This window comes from Carettochelys insculpta, chromosome 8, assembly GCF_033958435.1.
Source record: "Carettochelys insculpta isolate YL-2023 chromosome 8, ASM3395843v1, whole genome shotgun sequence".
Taxonomy (NCBI): domain Eukaryota; kingdom Metazoa; phylum Chordata; order Testudines; family Carettochelyidae; genus Carettochelys; species Carettochelys insculpta.
The window spans coordinates 28,094,787-28,112,520 of NC_134144.1; the positions used below are offsets into that span (position 1 = coordinate 28,094,787).

A 17,734-nucleotide genomic window follows, 5' to 3' on the forward strand; every position below is an offset into this window, starting at 1 on the left:
TTGCCAGATTCTGAATCAATAGCCATATATGTTTGTTTCAAAGAGTAGAGAAGTTTTTCTAGTAACAAATAATGAGTTTATTTTGGATCACTGAGAGAGTTCAATTAATATTAATTTTAAGTAAAGAGGAAGAGGTTTGACAATGTTTATATACATTCCACCTTTCTGTTCACTCCAAACACTTGTTCCTTGTAAACACAGCAAATTCTCCTGGCTAGTACTACCATAAAGCAAACATCCTGTAGAAGGGGTGGGAGAGAGAACCATTTCAAGTGGTGAAACATTTTAGTTAATAGCATCAAAGGCTGCTGAAAGGTACAATCAAATCAACATGGACACATGGGAGTTTTGTCCTCTTTTATATATGCAGGGTATTTCTAATTTATTATATATGATATTTATAAATTAGCTAAATTAAAATAATTTGGACTATATTAAATTTTAAAGTGTCTACTATAATTTAGGTTTAGGGAAGGCAGAATAATTTATACTGGATAAGAGAATTTTTCCCTAAATAGTTGATGGATGTTTTAATTTATGAGGTTAACAGCCAGGTTGAGAGCATCTCTCAACCCCCCAGCTGATGGCCGCCATGGAGGACCCAGCAATTTCGACGTTGTGGGACGCGGATCGTCTACACGGTCCCTACTTCGACGTTGAACGTCGAAGTAGGGCGCTATTCCTATCTCCTCATGAGGTTAGCGACTTCGACGTCTCGCCGCCTAACGTCGAAGTTAACTTCGAAATAGCGCCTGACGCGTGTAGACGCGACGGGCGCTATTTCGAAGTTGGTGCCGCTACTTCGAAGTAGCGTGCACGTGTAGACGCAGCTTTAAATAGAAATTTAGTTAATGCTAATAAAAACTGAGGTGAATCTTAGTGAAAAATTTTGTAAGTCAAAGTAAAGCCTAAGCAAATTTAAATAATTAATCTAACTTTTGCACCATCCGAAATATTTCAGTAGAACTGCATACTGGTTTGGTCACATTTGTTAGAATCTACAGTAAACGCTGATCTAGTTGAAATGTGACCTTTGTAAAATATCACATTATTCTCCAGGCATCTTTCCATCACAATGAGGTAAATAATTTTCTGTCAGTGTTATAAAGCACAGTTCTCTAAAGAACGAGCTATATGACAATGTGGGATACTGATCACTGTTTGCCATTATTAATAATAAAGACATTGCAATTCTGTTGCTACATAAATTGGCAATAATTTGGTTGGCTCAAAAATATGCTGCTAAAATCTTGCTGATGTGATCAAAGGAACATGACATTGTTTTCTTTCTGATAAAGCAATTATTCACAGACCGGGAGAACAAACGCCTAGAAATGAGTTCCATTTCTGGTTTCATTTTTTTCTCATTTAGTATTTAGACATCTGGGCTACATCTACACTTACCAAAAACTTCAAAATGGCCATGCTAATGGCCAGATCGAAGAATACTAATTAGGCGCTGAAATGCATATTCAGAGCCTCACTAGCATGCCACTGGCCGCAGCACTTCGAAATTGCTGCGTTTTGCTCCCGTGTGGCTCGCTACGTGGGGGTCCTTTTTGAAAGGACCCCACCAACATTGAAATCCCCTTATTCCTATGAGCTCATAGGAAATGAACCCCTGTGAAGATGAGCTGCACGGGAGCGAAACACTGCAATTTCGGAGTGCCACGGCTGGCAGCATGCTAATGAGGCACCGAATATGCATTTTGGCACCTCATTAGTATTCTTCAATCTGGCCATGTGCATGGCCATTTTGAAGTTTTTGGAAAGTGTAGACAGCCCTAGTGCAGTAGTTGAACCATTTCATCATCAAACAGTATACTGGTATGGGTTTGGCTGTATGAAAAAATGATAGTTTTAAGGCAAATCATTGGTGACTTATCACAGAGTTGCTTTTTGCAACCTCGTTCAGAATATTAGTTAGACATGCAGCTTGATTGCCCACCCTTTATTCACTTTGGTTCACACTTGCACAAGTAGTTCACTTGACTATTGTTATGTGCTCACTGTTATGAGTAAGATTTCATCAGACAGACACACTTCTTCAGATCTGGAAATTCTGATATAAGTAAACTGATACAAGGGCTGTGTCTACACTTCCATTCCTCTTTTGAAAGAGGCATGCAAATGATGGAATTGAAAATGCGAATGAGGTGCAGATTTACATATTTGGCACCTCATTTGCATTATTCTTCTTTCGAAAGAAGAAAAGCAGTGTAGATGTGGCTCTTTTGAAAGTAAACCCCATCTTTGAAAGGATGCTTCTTCCTGAAAGAAGATGCAAAGAAGGTTTCTTCCGAAGATGGGGTTTACTTTCGCAAGCGCCCCGTCTACACTGGATTTTTTTCTTTTGAAAGAAGCTCTTTCAAAATGAGAATATGCAAATGAGGCACCAGATATGTAAATCAATACCTCATTTGCATTCTTGATTTCCTTCATTTGCATGCCTCTTTCAAAAGAGGAATGCAAGTGTAGACACAGCTAATGAGACTTTAACAGAAAGGTAGGAAAAAATTAAATGAAAACTGATGAATCAGCTACATAGGACAGAAAAAGGGGGGATGAAGGTGGGCAGATGGGGAAGCAAATTACTTGCTGCAGGTGTCTATTAAGTTAAGTGAGTTGCCTGAGATCACTATGAATAGCAAAGAAAGGGGAACTGTCCTTGTAATGCGTAAGGTAATTGCTATCTTAGTTTACACCAAGGTGTAAAGTACTGAACTTGAGAATGAACTCTAATTCAGCTGTCTCCCTTTGTAATCTGGTGTTAAAGTCTCTCTGTTTTAGGATGCAGGTTTTTAGGTCTTGAATACTGTGGCCTGCTCCACTGAAATGCTCATTGACAGGTTTATGTGTAGTCAGAATCCTAATGTCTGATTTGTGTCCATTCATTCTTTGGCAAAGTGATTGTCTGGTTTGTCCAATATACATAGCGGAGGGGCATTGTTGGCACATGATGGCATATATTACATTGGTGGAGATACAGGAATATGACTCCCTGATTGTGTAACTGATGTGGTGAAGTTCTGTGATGGTGTCTCCGTAGTAAACATGTGGACAGAGTTGGCAGTGGGGTTTATTGCAGGGAAAAGTTCTGGAATTAGTATTTCTGTGGTTATCTGTAGGAAAGGATAGGTCTCTCATCCAGGGCCCCTGAGAGTTTAGCATCAGTATAGGTTCTAGATTGTCGATAATGCACTGGAGGGGTTGAGTTGGGTACTATAGGTGATAAGTGGGCCTATCTAGAAGTAGCTGGCTTCTCGGTATTCATCCAGCCCTGTCAATCTGTTTTCTTGACTTCCTCCAGTGGGTAATTATGTTTTACAAATGCCTGGTAGAAATATTGAAGTTTTTGGTCTCTGTCAGTAGGAATGGAGTAGACGTGATCATCTCTAAGGGCTTGACTCTAAATGATAGATTGTGTGATGAGTCCTGGATGGAAACTGGAGGCATGTAAGTGAACGTAGCGGTTAGGGGGTTTCCAGTAGAGAGTGGTGTTGATGTGGCCATCAGTGATTTGTACTGTAGGGTCCAGGAAATGGATCTCATGTGTGGAATAATCAAGGCTGAGATTGATGTTGGGGTGCAGGTTGTTAAAATCTCTGTGGAGCTTTTCAAGAATCTCTTTTCTATGGGTCCAAATGCTCAAGACAGCATCCATGTACTGTCAGTAAAGGAGGGTTAATAGGGGACAGGAGCAGAGAAAACATACTAGCTGACATACTTGCTCTCTGAATTCATCTCCAGCTATGCTTTGGTCATTAAAGGGCAGATTTTCTCACACATAATTGTGACAATTGTAGCTTGAGATCACATTGATGGAAATTAATGAATAGGAAGAGATGGATACCTGACTGTAGTGTCTAATAACCATTCCTATAATATATAAAAATAGGCCAAGAATGCGGTGCCCTGCTGCTGCAGCAAGAACAAGCTTTGTGTATAGGGTGCTCTTTATCTTAACTGGCATCCCCAGTGTGGCTTGACCAAATGTAACAATGATGGGTGTGGTGGTGACTACCTTAGTCGCTGTAACCATTGTGTTATTTAACCCTATTCAAAGCAGAGTAAGAAAACATAAGGGTTAAAATATTGGCTGCTGCCAATGGCTGGTTTCCCTAGCAGTCTCCTCATTGCTATTATCAGTGCAAGAGCACCCCACAGTAGAAACTTTCTAAGAAGACAAATGTAGAGGATCAGACCACAAGTGCTTAAGAAGAGCTACAAACTGAGAGTGATGGAAAAATAGAATGAAAGATTCTCCTCTTACCCTATCTAGCCTGAATTCTACTGTCATTTTCTCTTCATTCATCAAACCTGTCCCCCGAGACTTGACTTCATTGCTAATGCGCTGCTTTACCAGTAATAGGCATTATTTTCTGTCTGTTTTTCTGTGTATAAATAGGAATGGTTACACTTACCTCCACAGAAAGTCCATCTGCAGTGTACACATATAGTACACTTTTCCTGAATAGTTAATATACTAGCAATTAAGTAAGTGTGCCAATAATTAAATCAAGCTTCCAAAATCCTTTATTCCAAGTGACTTTTTGATGTTATAAAATTTGTTTTTCTTAGGTTTACCTTTTTTAACCAAATTCACAAATTTCCTTTTAAACTTTCCTTTTAGGAAGTCTATTAGTACACTTGAATTCAAATAATAAATTGTGGTAAATAATCCTTGACGTGGGTTCTATTTTATTAGTTTGCCTCTAAAACTTGCCTAAGTTTCACCCTTGTGCTTTAAGTGAACTTACAGCGTAGTCTAATGATCTTTCAGGCTCATACATGGGAATGTCTTGAAGGGGGTGATTTTTTTTGTAAATATGGACCATCCCCTCCCCAGTGGACCATACCCTTCTCTCCCCACCCTTAGCTGTCCAGTTGGCCTTCCCCCCAACCCTGCAGCCACCGCTCCCCATTCCTGCTAAACCTGAAGAGCCCCCCACCCCACCCCACCCCACCCCCATTCAGACAGAACCCTCCTTGCAAGGCCCCAACATCCCTTCCTGTATGAACACCCCACCCCCATCCTTGCTCAGACTGAACCTGCCTCACAAGGTGCCAGCACCCACTCCCCACCCGAACACAGTCCCCTCAAACCCAAACACCCCTGCCACCCCAGCCCAGTTCATCCTGAAGATTCCCCTCTTCCTGCTCAGCCAGGGAGTGGGAGGATCTCCTCCCCACAGCCTCCCTTGCACCCAGCATGGGGCACTCTGCCATAGTATCCCAGTCTGCTGAGCCCCACTTTTCCTCGGGTGGCTGGCAGGCCTCCAGCCAACCAATAGGGCCAGAGGCAGCGGTGAGTGCAGGAGGGTAAGGGAGGCTGCAGGGAAGCTGCCACCACTTGCCTGCTCCATGTCCTGGTAATCCCTAGGAAGGAGGTCAGGGGGCCTAGGTGTGGAAGGAGCTGAGAAGGGGTTCGATGGCCCATTAGAGGGGTGCAAGTGGACCCCTCCCTCCATAGGGGCCCATCAACATATTTCTCAGTCAGTTGATTTTTGCTATCTCTTGTTCATAATCTTTGTAGACTATGGATTGTTGAGCTCATGTTTCAATAAGTGCCATTTTTCTGTTGGGTTCAGGGTTTAGAAATTGCTTAAAACAAGAGAAAAATGTATTCTAACGTCCTTTGTTTCCCTTATGTCAATATTGAGCATTTTAGTGGGGGAGACTTGGCCGACAGACAAAAGAAGCAATAGTGGGATGGGGAAAAACAGGTGATTTAATTGTGGGGACATTTAAGAAAATTACATTTTGCTGGCCCCCATGTTTTCCTGATGCTTGTTTTTGTTTATGCAAGTAGGCTATGCCCTCAGTTCAAAAGCACTATGAACTAAATAGCGCTTGATAGGATATTCCAGGCAATTCTTAGAAGAGATTAACATTGAATTTAACTTGCTTTAAAATAGGTTTACTGGGGTGAGCATAAGATGATCACCAAAAGGGTGGGAGGCCATCCCCGCTATTCAGTACAGCATTTGAATCAGCAAGGCTGGCAGCCACCATGGGCCCTGGGGCAAGGGGGGGATGCTGGCTTGGCTCTGTGCCAATGCAAGTGGGGGGCAAGGGCTGAATGGATGAGACCATGAGCAGTCACCCTTAGCTCCACCCAGATGGTAGCGATGGCCTGCCCCAGCCCTCAGAGCTATGAAGAACAGCACAACAGCACTGCTGCAGCATTTCAAAGGGGCCTGAGGCAACTGCCTCCCCCATGTCGGCAGGCCTGATTTGAATAGTTCATTTTGGAGCACCATAATTATTTAAAATTAAAACATTATCCTTAAAAAAGGAAAAGAAACCAGAGCGCATAGATCTTTAGTAGAAATGTAGCACTTTAAACACTAACAAAATTATTTATTCAGTGATGAGCATTTGTGGGATAGACCCACTTCTTCAGATCAATCTCATTTCCAGTACAGACTGACATTTATAAGTAGAGCAGCCAAAAAAAAATTACAATAGAAACTGCCCTCCTTCAGCCCTATGTATTTTTTTTCAGTTTTTATTGCAATTTTTTTGGTGCTCTGTACTTTTAAATGTCAGTCTGTATTGGAAATGAGAATAGTCATTTTTTGTTAGTCTTTAAACTGCAACACTTCTGCTGCTTTGTTTTGTTGGAGTACCGACTAACACGGCTACCTCTCTGTTACTGAAGATCTTTAGTGTCATCTTTGCTATGTCTCCACCTGCCCCCTTCTTCAAGGGGCATGGTAATCAGGGTGATAGGAGATTACTAAAGAAGCCCTACGATGCATATACAAAACTTCATTAGGCAAATTCCCCCCATGGCAACTTCAAAGTTTCAAACATTGAAGTCCCAGCATGCCCCATAGCCACAAGCACTTTGAAGTGCCTCTACCCTCCGCTACTCTCCCTACACAGGCTTAAACCCCTCGCAGCCCTAAAACACCCACCCACCTACCTCACACGAGCACCACTGCTTCTCCACACTGCCCTCCTACTCCCTTCCCCCACCTGAGTATGGACAGTTCCCTGCCCTGCTGTGCTGAAATGGGACTCAGTTTAATTGGTTGAATGGCCGGATCCCTCCTGCCAGTGGTTAAACCAGTTTAATTGGGTTTCATTTCAGCACAGCAGGGCAGGGACTGGAAGCAAGAGGAGTGAGCTGCGGCAACAACAGGAGCTGCAAATGGCTCCTTAAAGAGCCACATGCAGCTCAGAGCTGCCCAGCTGGTGACGCTTAGAAAATCTAATGGCAACTTATGTTTGGGTCCCAACACATAGGTTGGGAACACCTAGTATAGATACACCAAAGCAATGCTAGTGATCATATCTTTGGCCAAGATAGATAGATAGATAGATATTGGTGGCTTGGCTCATCTAGATTGTTCTTTTCCTATGTTATACTGTGTGGCTTTCAAATAGAATTAGTCATACATTAAACTGGAATAGGGGTCAGGGTAATGAATGAGTCAGTAAATTACACCATCTGCTCTGGAGAGTTCTCACTCAATTCCTTAAGATGCTTAATATTGATTTTAAACAGTAACTTTCAGACCCTTGTTGGGTTTTTTTTTTTAATTTAGCTTTGGTGAGAGTGGAAAGCTGGTGCCTTTAATCTAAATAACGAACACCATCAGTTTGTGGAAATGTTGAGCAGCAGCAGATCGTTAATTAAATTCATCAAGACTTGAAGTCTGGAGTCACCTGTTGGTGCCTCTAACCATAGATGGGAATGATCATGATATAGCATGTTGGAGGAAAAGGGAGAGGTCATCAGCCCAAATTAATATTGTTCATGGAAAAGTCAGAAATGAGCAACTCTATGAGTATTTTAGATATAGGGAGGCAGGAGACAAGGGAGGTAATATGTTTGGTCCAGGACTCTGTCATTAACAACATATATTTCTGTACTGCCATGTTCATTGAATCACATCATCAGTTAATGCTCTAGTTACTACTTTACCCTTTCCCTATAATGAGATCATAAATAAACTGCTCAGATACTTGAACATTTTTAAAAAATTATTTTTGTCCCTGAAATATATTTAAGCATTGCATAATTATAAAAATGTGAAACCCTCTCAGAGCACCTTCATTTCAAATGTACACAATTGTAAATGGGAAAATATGCACTCAGTCGAGACAGAACTTAGGCTGCACGTATCGCACTGAAATGTTCTGGTTGAAGTTAGTGATAAATGAATGTTCAAAGCTTCTTAAATATGTTGCAGAGAAGGATAGTTAGGGGTGGGGGTGCAGGCAGGGAATAGAAAGAGAGTCTAGTAGTCAGTACACAGCCAGAAATCCCACCCGTTGAGGTCAGTGCCTATATAAGAACAGCAGGATTGGTTTGTAACATGTAGCTGAAAGCAGAGCACATGCAAAATAGAAAAAGTGCTGGAATTTCATTTCCTTTTTTCCATCCAGATTGGAAATTAGATGATAATAGCTAGTTTGGGTTGTTTGTTTCCAGTCTCAGCCAAAGCCAAAAGGTGCACATCCATACAAAAATAAATAAGTAATAAAATAAAACTTAACTTACAGTTTGTGGAAAGGATTCAGTCTGAATTTCGTGTAATGCCTTAATACTGTGTTTTAATTCAAACTCTTTGTACATAGCTAGACACAAAATTAAAGCAGTAATACCATGTAATAAAACGTAATATCAAGCATTTGAACTCTGACATCCAGCTTGAGGTCTTTTAACCAACCTGTTTTATAAAACATGTTATACTGATTAGAACTTTTAGTTGTATTTTTGTTGCATTCTATATAACATCAGTCAGTCAAAAAGTTTAGTTTTCAAATAGTAAAATCCTGTTCATGTTAGAAGACAAGAGTGTGATAAAGAAATTTCAAGACTTCTGAGCTTATGGAGTTTTTTTAAATGTCATTTGCCTGCTCCCTGAGCAGCACAGACAAAAATGGCAGAACTTGAGAGTTTGTAAAAACATGGGAGTTTTTAATATGCAGTTTTAAAAGTGGGCACAGAGGGAAGATGAACATTTTCCTAGACAGAAATCTATACTCAACCGTCATTAAGATTTAAAATACAAATCAGTCATAATTTCAAGGGCAAATTCTTAGAACATAATCATGGAAAGTTGTTTTTATTTAGAAAAATACACAAATGAGTCACTCAAATTACCACCTGTTCCCTGACAACATTTTGCTCTAAATTTGAGTTTATTTAGAAAGAAACAGAATTTCAACTTTGAAATGTTAATTTTGAAATCATACAACTCATTTCTTCAAACTTAGCTTGCTTAACTTTTATATCTTACGTGAATTAAAGATCAAGTCAAATCTTAAGACTTTCTTATATCACAGTTTTCAATGTGTAAATTTGTATAATAATGTCCAGCTTTCATTATATACTATATAAACTGTTAAAATACATTCTGTAGTAAAGAACTATGATAAGACATGAGCTGAAGAGAGTTAAGGTTTTAGATATTTAGTTCTGAGGTTTTAACTCTGGCATGGGATTTCCTGACTTTTGGTTTCTCAAATGTGATGTTACATTAACATTTGGATTTTTGTCAGAGATAAGGTGTTATCTCTTATGTTAAATAATCAGGCTATAGTTCCAATGAGGTGTTCTGGAGGCACCATCCACTGCTCCCAAGCCCCAGCTGCAGCTCCCCAGCTGCTGCTGGTACCCCTGTCACCAGCTAGCCCCCATTCCAGGCTGCTGAGCTCTCTGGTCCAGCAGCATCTGTGGACCACAGACGATGCTGGACCGGACAGTACTTGACTTCAGAGTTGCAAACTGTACCTTCTATGGGGACAGGGTAAGGGAAGAGATCTCTGGGCACTCTACCTATTTCAGATATACAGGACAGTATCAGCTGCAATATGGACCTTTGTCTCTTTTCTTTCCCTCTGAACCCATTTTATATAGCTATAGCTATAGATATAGATATAGATACAGATATAGATATAATCTATCTATCTATCTATCTATCTATGGCCACGAGTGGTCCACAACTTCACTTAAGTAATGGAATTCAGTTGGACTTTAAGGGAAGAAGTGGTAAAACCATCCATGGCTATTTGAAGCACATTCTTCTATTTCTGTGGCTACTGTTAAGTAGTTGTACTGAAATTATTTTTCAATTTTTTTCTCACATGCATTCCAGATTATTGTTCAGTGCTAAGTGATATGAATATTAAAGGTCTATATTTCAAATACATCAGCAAACTGACTTAATTCTACAATTACAAAGTTATCAATGAATTTCCAGGCAAATGTAAAGCACCTACCATTCTAAAATACAATTCTGTAATTGGGCACATGTCAGAATGTTTGGCTTTCATTTTTCTTGTCCACTATCTCTTCAAGAGAAGTTAAGTTGATCGGTGCCTGGATGCTCTAAGTCCAAGCTGTGAGTCTGCAGAAGGTCTTCTTATAAAATATGCTTTTTATTTGCCTTTCCTGGCAAAATACCTTTGCTTTCAACATGTTCTTTTAAATACAAATTGTTAAAATTAAGTTATAATATTGGCCTTTCCTACTCTTCTCTCTCTTGCATTTAAAAACATAGTGTTAGATTTGTGTCCCACAGCTTGTTTTGGTTTAGGAAAAAAAAGTAAATGGTAGAAGTAGTCGGTCAGATACATTCTAGCAATGTTCAGGTTTTCCCCTTTGTGTATGTGTTCTTATAACATGAAACATTGCTTCTTTCCAGGGAGACAAGGAGGCTGCTTTAGGGCTGCCATTTTCTCCACTTTGTGATCGCAAATCTACCATGGTGGCTCAGTCCCAAATAGGTAATGATCAATGCAGTTTCCTTTGTCTAATCCATTTGGGAGCTTGTGGAGCGGTCACCCTCCATTGGCATGCGGAACACAATATTTTCTAAAAGCTAGAGAAGAACATGTTTTGTCCTACATATTTACTCATAGAAATCAGAGCATATCAGAGTAGTAATATGCTTTTGTCAAGAGGGATATTAGGCTTTTTCAGCATAACATATGAAGGATAGGGAACATTATGTTAAGTAGTTAGGTCACAGTACTGGAAATCTGCCCCTTTGGGGTTCGGCTAATACTATAGGCATTTTAGAATTTGGTAAAGCAAAGCATGGAGAAGTTGTCACCTACACATAGTGCCATAGGTCTTATTGCTGGGTAGACACACCGTGTGGCTGGCCCGAGTCAGCTGACTTGGGCTTGAAGGGCTTAGTTGTGGAGCTATAAAATTGCAATGCACGTATTCAGGATCAGCTTGGAGCCCAGGCTCTGAGACCATCCCTTCTGCAGTGTAGATATACCCTTACAGGCAATCTGGCCAGACCTAATAACTCATTGTTTGCGAAAGGCCCTTCAAACAAACTCCTAGTGTCTGTCTCCGGTACTGCTAGTGATTCATTATGTGACATTACTTAAGTGACTCCCTATCTCATTTTATCCAGCTGTAAAATTGGTATATTTACCTTTTCCCTAGTGAATAAGCCATATGAAAAGTCATTTCAATGACATGAAAAGACCTGTTGTCTCAGCCCTGTAATGTTGTTCAACTGAAAAGCCATTTTATGAACCAACATGTTTTCAGAATTTATTTTCAAATTTTGTATAAAGAAGCATAACAAACCTATTAAAGATTCTTTACTCTTCTTAGAGGAAGATTAGGTTTTTTTTTCTTTCAAACACTAACCTATAAAACAGCCTGCTATCATAGATTAAGTGAGGCACTCGAAATCAATGAAACTCTTGAATTCCAATACCCACTCTGCCACTGATTTTGCCCTTGATTTTGAAATTATATATAAATGAACATGCGTGAACCCAGGGAATTCAAGTGGAATACTCAAGTAGGACCAGTTTTGATTAGATGATAATCTTTTTTATTTTGGTACTACACATGAGCCCCTATCAAAGACTGTGGTCTCATTGTGTTAGGTGCTGCATAAATATCTAACAAAAAGGGTAATAGCTCCCCTGAAGAGCTTACATTCAAAGAGCCTTTTGTATGTGTATGGGTAGCCTTGGAATAGAGAATTAGGGGCTGATCTTTCAAAAGTGAAATGCAGACCCTTGTCTTCCCCAATCATTTGTAAAATAAGGATAAAAATAATCACATTAAAGTTTTATGGGGATAGTATTAGGCATCAATTCTAAGTTTGATGAGGAAAACATGCCTTAAAATGCTTTTCACAAATGTCAACATGTCTCCCCAAATAATCCTGGGCTAATCACCTCTTTTAAGATGTCCTATTTTTGAACTGAACAGTATCCTCCAGTATTATATTGTTATTTAATATGTCTCCCATTCCATTTCTAGACAGAGTCAAGTGGCAACATACTTGAGTTTCTGCCTGTTGCTGGGACACACGAGTTAGAGTGTAAGAGAGCCTGAAAGCCATAGCTATCTTGTGTGTTGTCTAAATTTTGTCGAAGTGCTCAGCCTCAATTCTAACTATGTCATACTCTACTTTGATGAGCACTTTAAAATGTAAAATACATTGCTCAGGGCTGGCATCTTAAAGCTGTGGGATGAATTCTGTCTCATAGGAATATTTCTTGTTCTCTTAACTGATTTGACAGAATGCTCCCACACGCTGCACAATAACACTTTACTTCCATGGAATAATAAACAGCAATTTGGAATATTGACGTCATTGGCATGAGGCACTAAATGGTAACATAGATAGTTTGACTTCTTGCCCATTGGCCCTGTCGTGGCTTCCCTTTTATTCAGTAAATACAGTAAAGGCTTTCATATTCAACAGCCGTGGGACCAGGAGATTGCCAGATATGCAAATATTCTAGATAAAAGAGAGGTATACCTAGGAGTGCATAATGCTAGAGAAAAGCAAGGTTAGATGTTAAGAAACAAACAAAAAGATATGCAGAGTACTTTATTTACCAATAACAGTAGTAGTGTACACTGCAAATGTATACTGTATGGCTGGGTCTACACAGCACAGTTTTCCCAGCAGGTCCATGCTAAGGAGAAGCCATTTCCAATTTCGAGGCTGCTCATTAGTGTGGTCCCGCAGCTCATTAGCATAGCCACACAAGAGCTTGGTCTCTGCAGAAAGGGGTGCCAGCAGTAAAGAGGTTGTGTGGACGTGTCCCTGCTGGCAAAAATCCCCTCTGTCGCCAGACCCTTATGCCTGAAAAAATTCAGGCATAAGAGTCTGGCAACAGAGGGGCTTTTTGCCAGCAGGGGTACATCCACAAGACTTCTTTACTACTGGCACCCACCTCTGCCAAGACCGAGCGCTAGCACGGCTATGCTAATGAGCTACAGGACCATGCTAATGAGCAGCCATTTGCAATTTTGAGGCTGCTTATTAGCATGGACCTGCTGGGAAAGCCACGCTGTGTAGACCCAGCCTTTTCGTTGTATTGTTTGTATTTACTCTCACTATACTGTACTTATGGAAAACATAACTAAAATTTACTTATGGTTAAAATGCCAGTTATTTGAGAGTTCTGGATAAGAATGCTGGACATGAAAGCATTTTCGTAATCGAAGTTTCCAATGAAAAGCTTATTGTGAAATGCTATGGTTCAGTGTAGACGGGAGTGAAAAGCTTTAAATATTACCATTCATTTAGTACTGTAACTCTCCAGATCTTTCTTTCTTTCTTTCTATTTCTCAGTAGACTATTAACTATAAAAATTACACTAAGAGTGAAAAAAAATCTCCTAATTATAGTGAATGTTGTCTTCAGAATATTGTCCTGATATTAAGACACAGAAGTCCAACATTTTAAGACTTGATCAGACATTATGGATGTAATTGGGTGACATTTCTCTCTCTAGTTTTTCATAATCTGTGCTTTCTGATGATGGAGCCAGTTTGTGAACAAAGATTAGTCTTTAGTTCAGAAACCAGGGAAAATGTATGACCTTAATTCATCTCTTCTTGCTTTTCAGGTTTCATTGATTTCATAGTAGAGCCCACATTTTCTCTTCTAATGGACTCAATGGAGAAAATCATTATTCCTCTTATAGAGGAAACTTCAAAGTCTGAAAGTTCTGCCTTTGGGACACCCAGGTTTGAACAATCTCCATTTACTTGGGTGTTTTGTTTTTGTTTTTGTTTTATTCCATGTAACTAACATTATGAGCAACAGCAGTATAATTCTTTCCTAATCTGTTCCTAGTCTGAGGTGAATATTTATACTGTTACCACCTAGAGGCAGCATCTTGTAATTGCAGCTATCTATCATGTTGCTGTACCAGACTGTTTTTCAGCCAGGGTTACGTGTACCATGGGAGATGCAGCGAGGTCTTCCGGGGTACATTATCTCATCTAGATAGTTGCCTAGTTTTACAACAAGCTGCATAAAAACACTAGTAAAGTCAGTACAATCTAAAAGTTCATTCAGACAATGACTTGTTTGTACTACTTCATATGGCTTATGCTGAAATGTAAGTACACTATTTCTATTCCAATTCATTAATTTGAAAATTAGCAAGTTTTCAGTAGTAGTTGTCAACTCTCAAGGCCAGACAGGATTACGGGATTCACTTCAACACAGAGCCAATTAAGGATAATGTACTAATGTATTAAGCTTATCTACTCCAAGTTACTACAAATTCAGATTCACGAGGTGCACATTAGCAAGCAAGGAGCACAACAGGAATATATATGGCTGGATAAGAAGCATTTTGGCATGCTTACATCCCTTTCAGCCATGGAAAGGTCCAGTCCCGAAGCACCTCACATCAGGGCCATGGCGGAGGTTGCTCCTGCTGGGGCAAAGTTAGCCTGAGGCACTCCTGAGGTGAAGAGTCCCTGTTGAAACTCAGCTAGGGTCAGGACCTTACAGTGATTTTATCCCTTAGCTGTTTACTGGGTTTGCACATACTGGCTCAATGCCACTTTTAATGTTCTTACAGGGCTAAAGCCAAAGTTGCCCTGGTTACTGGTTACTTAGGTTCCTATGTCTAAATTCAGGTGTCAGGCAGATATGGCTATCTGGTGTTTGTGGGGTTTACGGCTGAAACAGGCTGTAACATAGGGATGGGAAACTGGTTGTACTACAAGAATGGAAGTTTCTGCTCTTGCTTTCTGAAGCTTTCAGTCTGTTCTTTCAGGCCTTTAGGCCTGCAGACAGGCCTGCTGGCACATTACATGATAGGAGTCTTCTATGATATTTTTGCCTGTATTTGTAAGGAAGTAGTTTTTAAGTGAGGTGGTATGCAAAACAAATCTGACTCCTGAAAAATGCATAGTAATCTGGACAGGTTGAATGGCATTTGTTTCAAGACCTCAGATTATGTTAGGACACTGTTTTCCAGACTGTGGCATGCGTACCACCAGTGGCACATGAAAGGATTTCAAAAGGTATGCGGCAGAAAATAAATTATTAAAAATCTGGAGATTAGCACAGAGAGAGGGTACACCAATAAGGTCAAAGTCCCAAAAGGGGTACGTGTGTGTTTTAAGTTTGAGAAACACTGCCTTAGGACCATGTTTCTCAGCCAGTGGTATGCATACCCTTAGGGGTACATGGGAGAAGTCTGGGGGTGCTAATAATTTTTTGAAAAGGGGGCACTTTATCAAAAAGGTTTAGAATCACTGTACCAGACAGGAACACTGTGCTAGGAAGCGCAAAACACAACAAAGAACAAACTACATGAGTCTCTAGGGGCATGAAGCAGAATTTTCTTCAGGACATAAATGAGAAAATGATTTCTGATTCTCTTCCATCGTAGAAGATATTGGGCCATTTCTCCTTAAAATAAAAACTTAGGAAGTGTCTATTATTGCATTTTCTTTTCAATGTGTAGATTTAGCCCTCCACTGTAGTATATAATTCCTTGGTCTTGGTAGTATTGGAATGATGTGGCTATAACTTTGCTATGTTAGGATTAATTTATTCTTTGTGCATTCCTGTTGTGGGCAGTGCTCCCAATGATTGCATCTGCGCTACAGCAATCTGTTGGTAGAAGTTTCAAAACATCTGTCGACAGAGTGAGTCCACACAGTAAAGCAAATCATTCTGTCAATCTGCTGTGTCGACAGAGGGTGTCCACACCTCCCTGGCTGTTCTCTCCACAGAACAGGCCCTGGAACCCTACAGATGGAGTCGCATGGCTGGTAAGCCGTTCCAGGAGCCATGGCCAGGCATGCTCGTAAAGAGCCCCTCCCAGACACCCATTCCCTTCACACACTGAGGCTTCCTCCATGAGAGACTGTATAGCCAGTGCAGAGTTCCCACACATGCTGAGGAAGGCCATGCACTGTCCATGTGCCCATGGAGGCAGACCTCTTCCCAGGCTTGCCCTGGACCCAGGCAGAGCTGCTGGAGTTGCTGCTCATACTGATCATGGCCATCGTCCAGCTCTTCTGGTGGGACACACCCCATACCACTATTGGAGAGCATGCCTTTGGCGTCCCATGTTCCCACCCATGCTTGCCACACTGGATGATCAGTCAGGTCTGGAAGTACACCACCAGTGCTGACAATGGGGTCGCCTCATCATGGGGCAGTGAGAAGACCAGCAGTGGCTCCAGAACTTCCAAATGAGAAAGGACACCTTCCTTCCACTCTGTGTCTGGCTTGCTGCCACCCTCCAGAAGGAGGACACCTGGATGCAGCCTGCCATTCCCATGGAGAAGTGGGTGGCCATTGCCTTCTGGAAGCTTGCCACCCTAGACAGCTACACTCTGTCAGGAACCAGTTCGGTGAGGGCAATTCCACCATTGGGACCATCTTCATACAGGTATGGCACATTTGGCCTGCAGACCTTGCCCTGTGTGGAGGTCCCACCCCAGTGGGACCTTTGAGGAGTGTGGTCAGGGGTTGGGGTTGGGGAGACCCCTTCCCCGAAGGACCATGCCATCCCTCCCTGACAGAGACCTGCTGCTGTGGGAGGGTGGCCTCCCAAGGGGTGCACCTGGAGGGTTTGGGGGTGGGAAGGGGTATGGGGAACCCCCTGGTGGCCAGGGCCTACCTCCCTCAATACCTTGCATGTGTGTTCGGTCTCCTTTTCATGCAGGTCTTGACAGCCACCAACACCATTCTGCTCTGGAGGGGTGTCTGCCTCACAGACCTGGATGCAGTTGTGGCTGGCTTTGCCACCCTGGGCTTCCCCCAGCTGCTTTAGGGCCATCAAAGGGACCCACATCCCCATCCAAGCCGCAGACCACAGTGCAGCCACAAGGGGTACTACTCCATCATACTGTTATCAGGCCCTAGTCAACCACCAGGGAAGGTTCCTTAATATCTATATCATGTGGTCAGGCCAGGCACACAATGCATGGATGTTACGCAACTCCAGTCTGTGCCAGAGAATGGAGGTGGGCACCTACATCCCCCACTGGGAACTGGCGGTCAGGGATGGGAACATGCTGCTCTGCATCATGGGGGATGCTGTCTACTTCCTCTTGCCCTGGATCATAAAGCTATACACTGGCCATCTGGATTCCACCTAGGAGCTGTTCAACCCCTGCATCAACTGGGCACAAAACCAGGTCATGTATGCATTCAGCTGTCTGAAGTCATGGATTAGGTGCCTCCTGATGCGGCTGGACGGGGGGGGGGGCGGGGGGGCACAATGTCATGGCCACCTGTTGTGCCCTTCACAACATTATGGAGCTGAAGGAGGAGGCCTTGCTCCTGGGGTGAGAGGTAAATGTCAGCCATGGCTACACACATCCAAGTGCAGCCTCAGTCCACCAAGCCTTTCGCTTCTCATGAAGCCCCAGTGACCCTTTCCCAAGACACCCACAGCAGGGAGCCTCAGGTCTGCAGCCTTACCCTGTCCCCACTGTGATCTCTCCCATTGCCCACCC

At 41.8% G+C, this 17,734-nt stretch overlaps 1 protein-coding gene across 1 annotated transcript in view; it reads left to right on the forward strand.

Moving 5' to 3' along the window:
- The window catches only part of PDE1A (phosphodiesterase 1A), a 130,950-nt gene that overhangs the window by 97,375 nt on the left and 15,841 nt on the right, over positions 1-17,734 (forward strand). The window contains exons 10-11 of the mRNA XM_075001747.1: positions 10,665-10,746; positions 13,864-13,984. Coding sequence (XP_074857848.1) covers positions 10,665-10,746; positions 13,864-13,984 — 203 coding nt within the window. The remainder of the gene's footprint in view (positions 1-10,664; positions 10,747-13,863; positions 13,985-17,734) is intronic.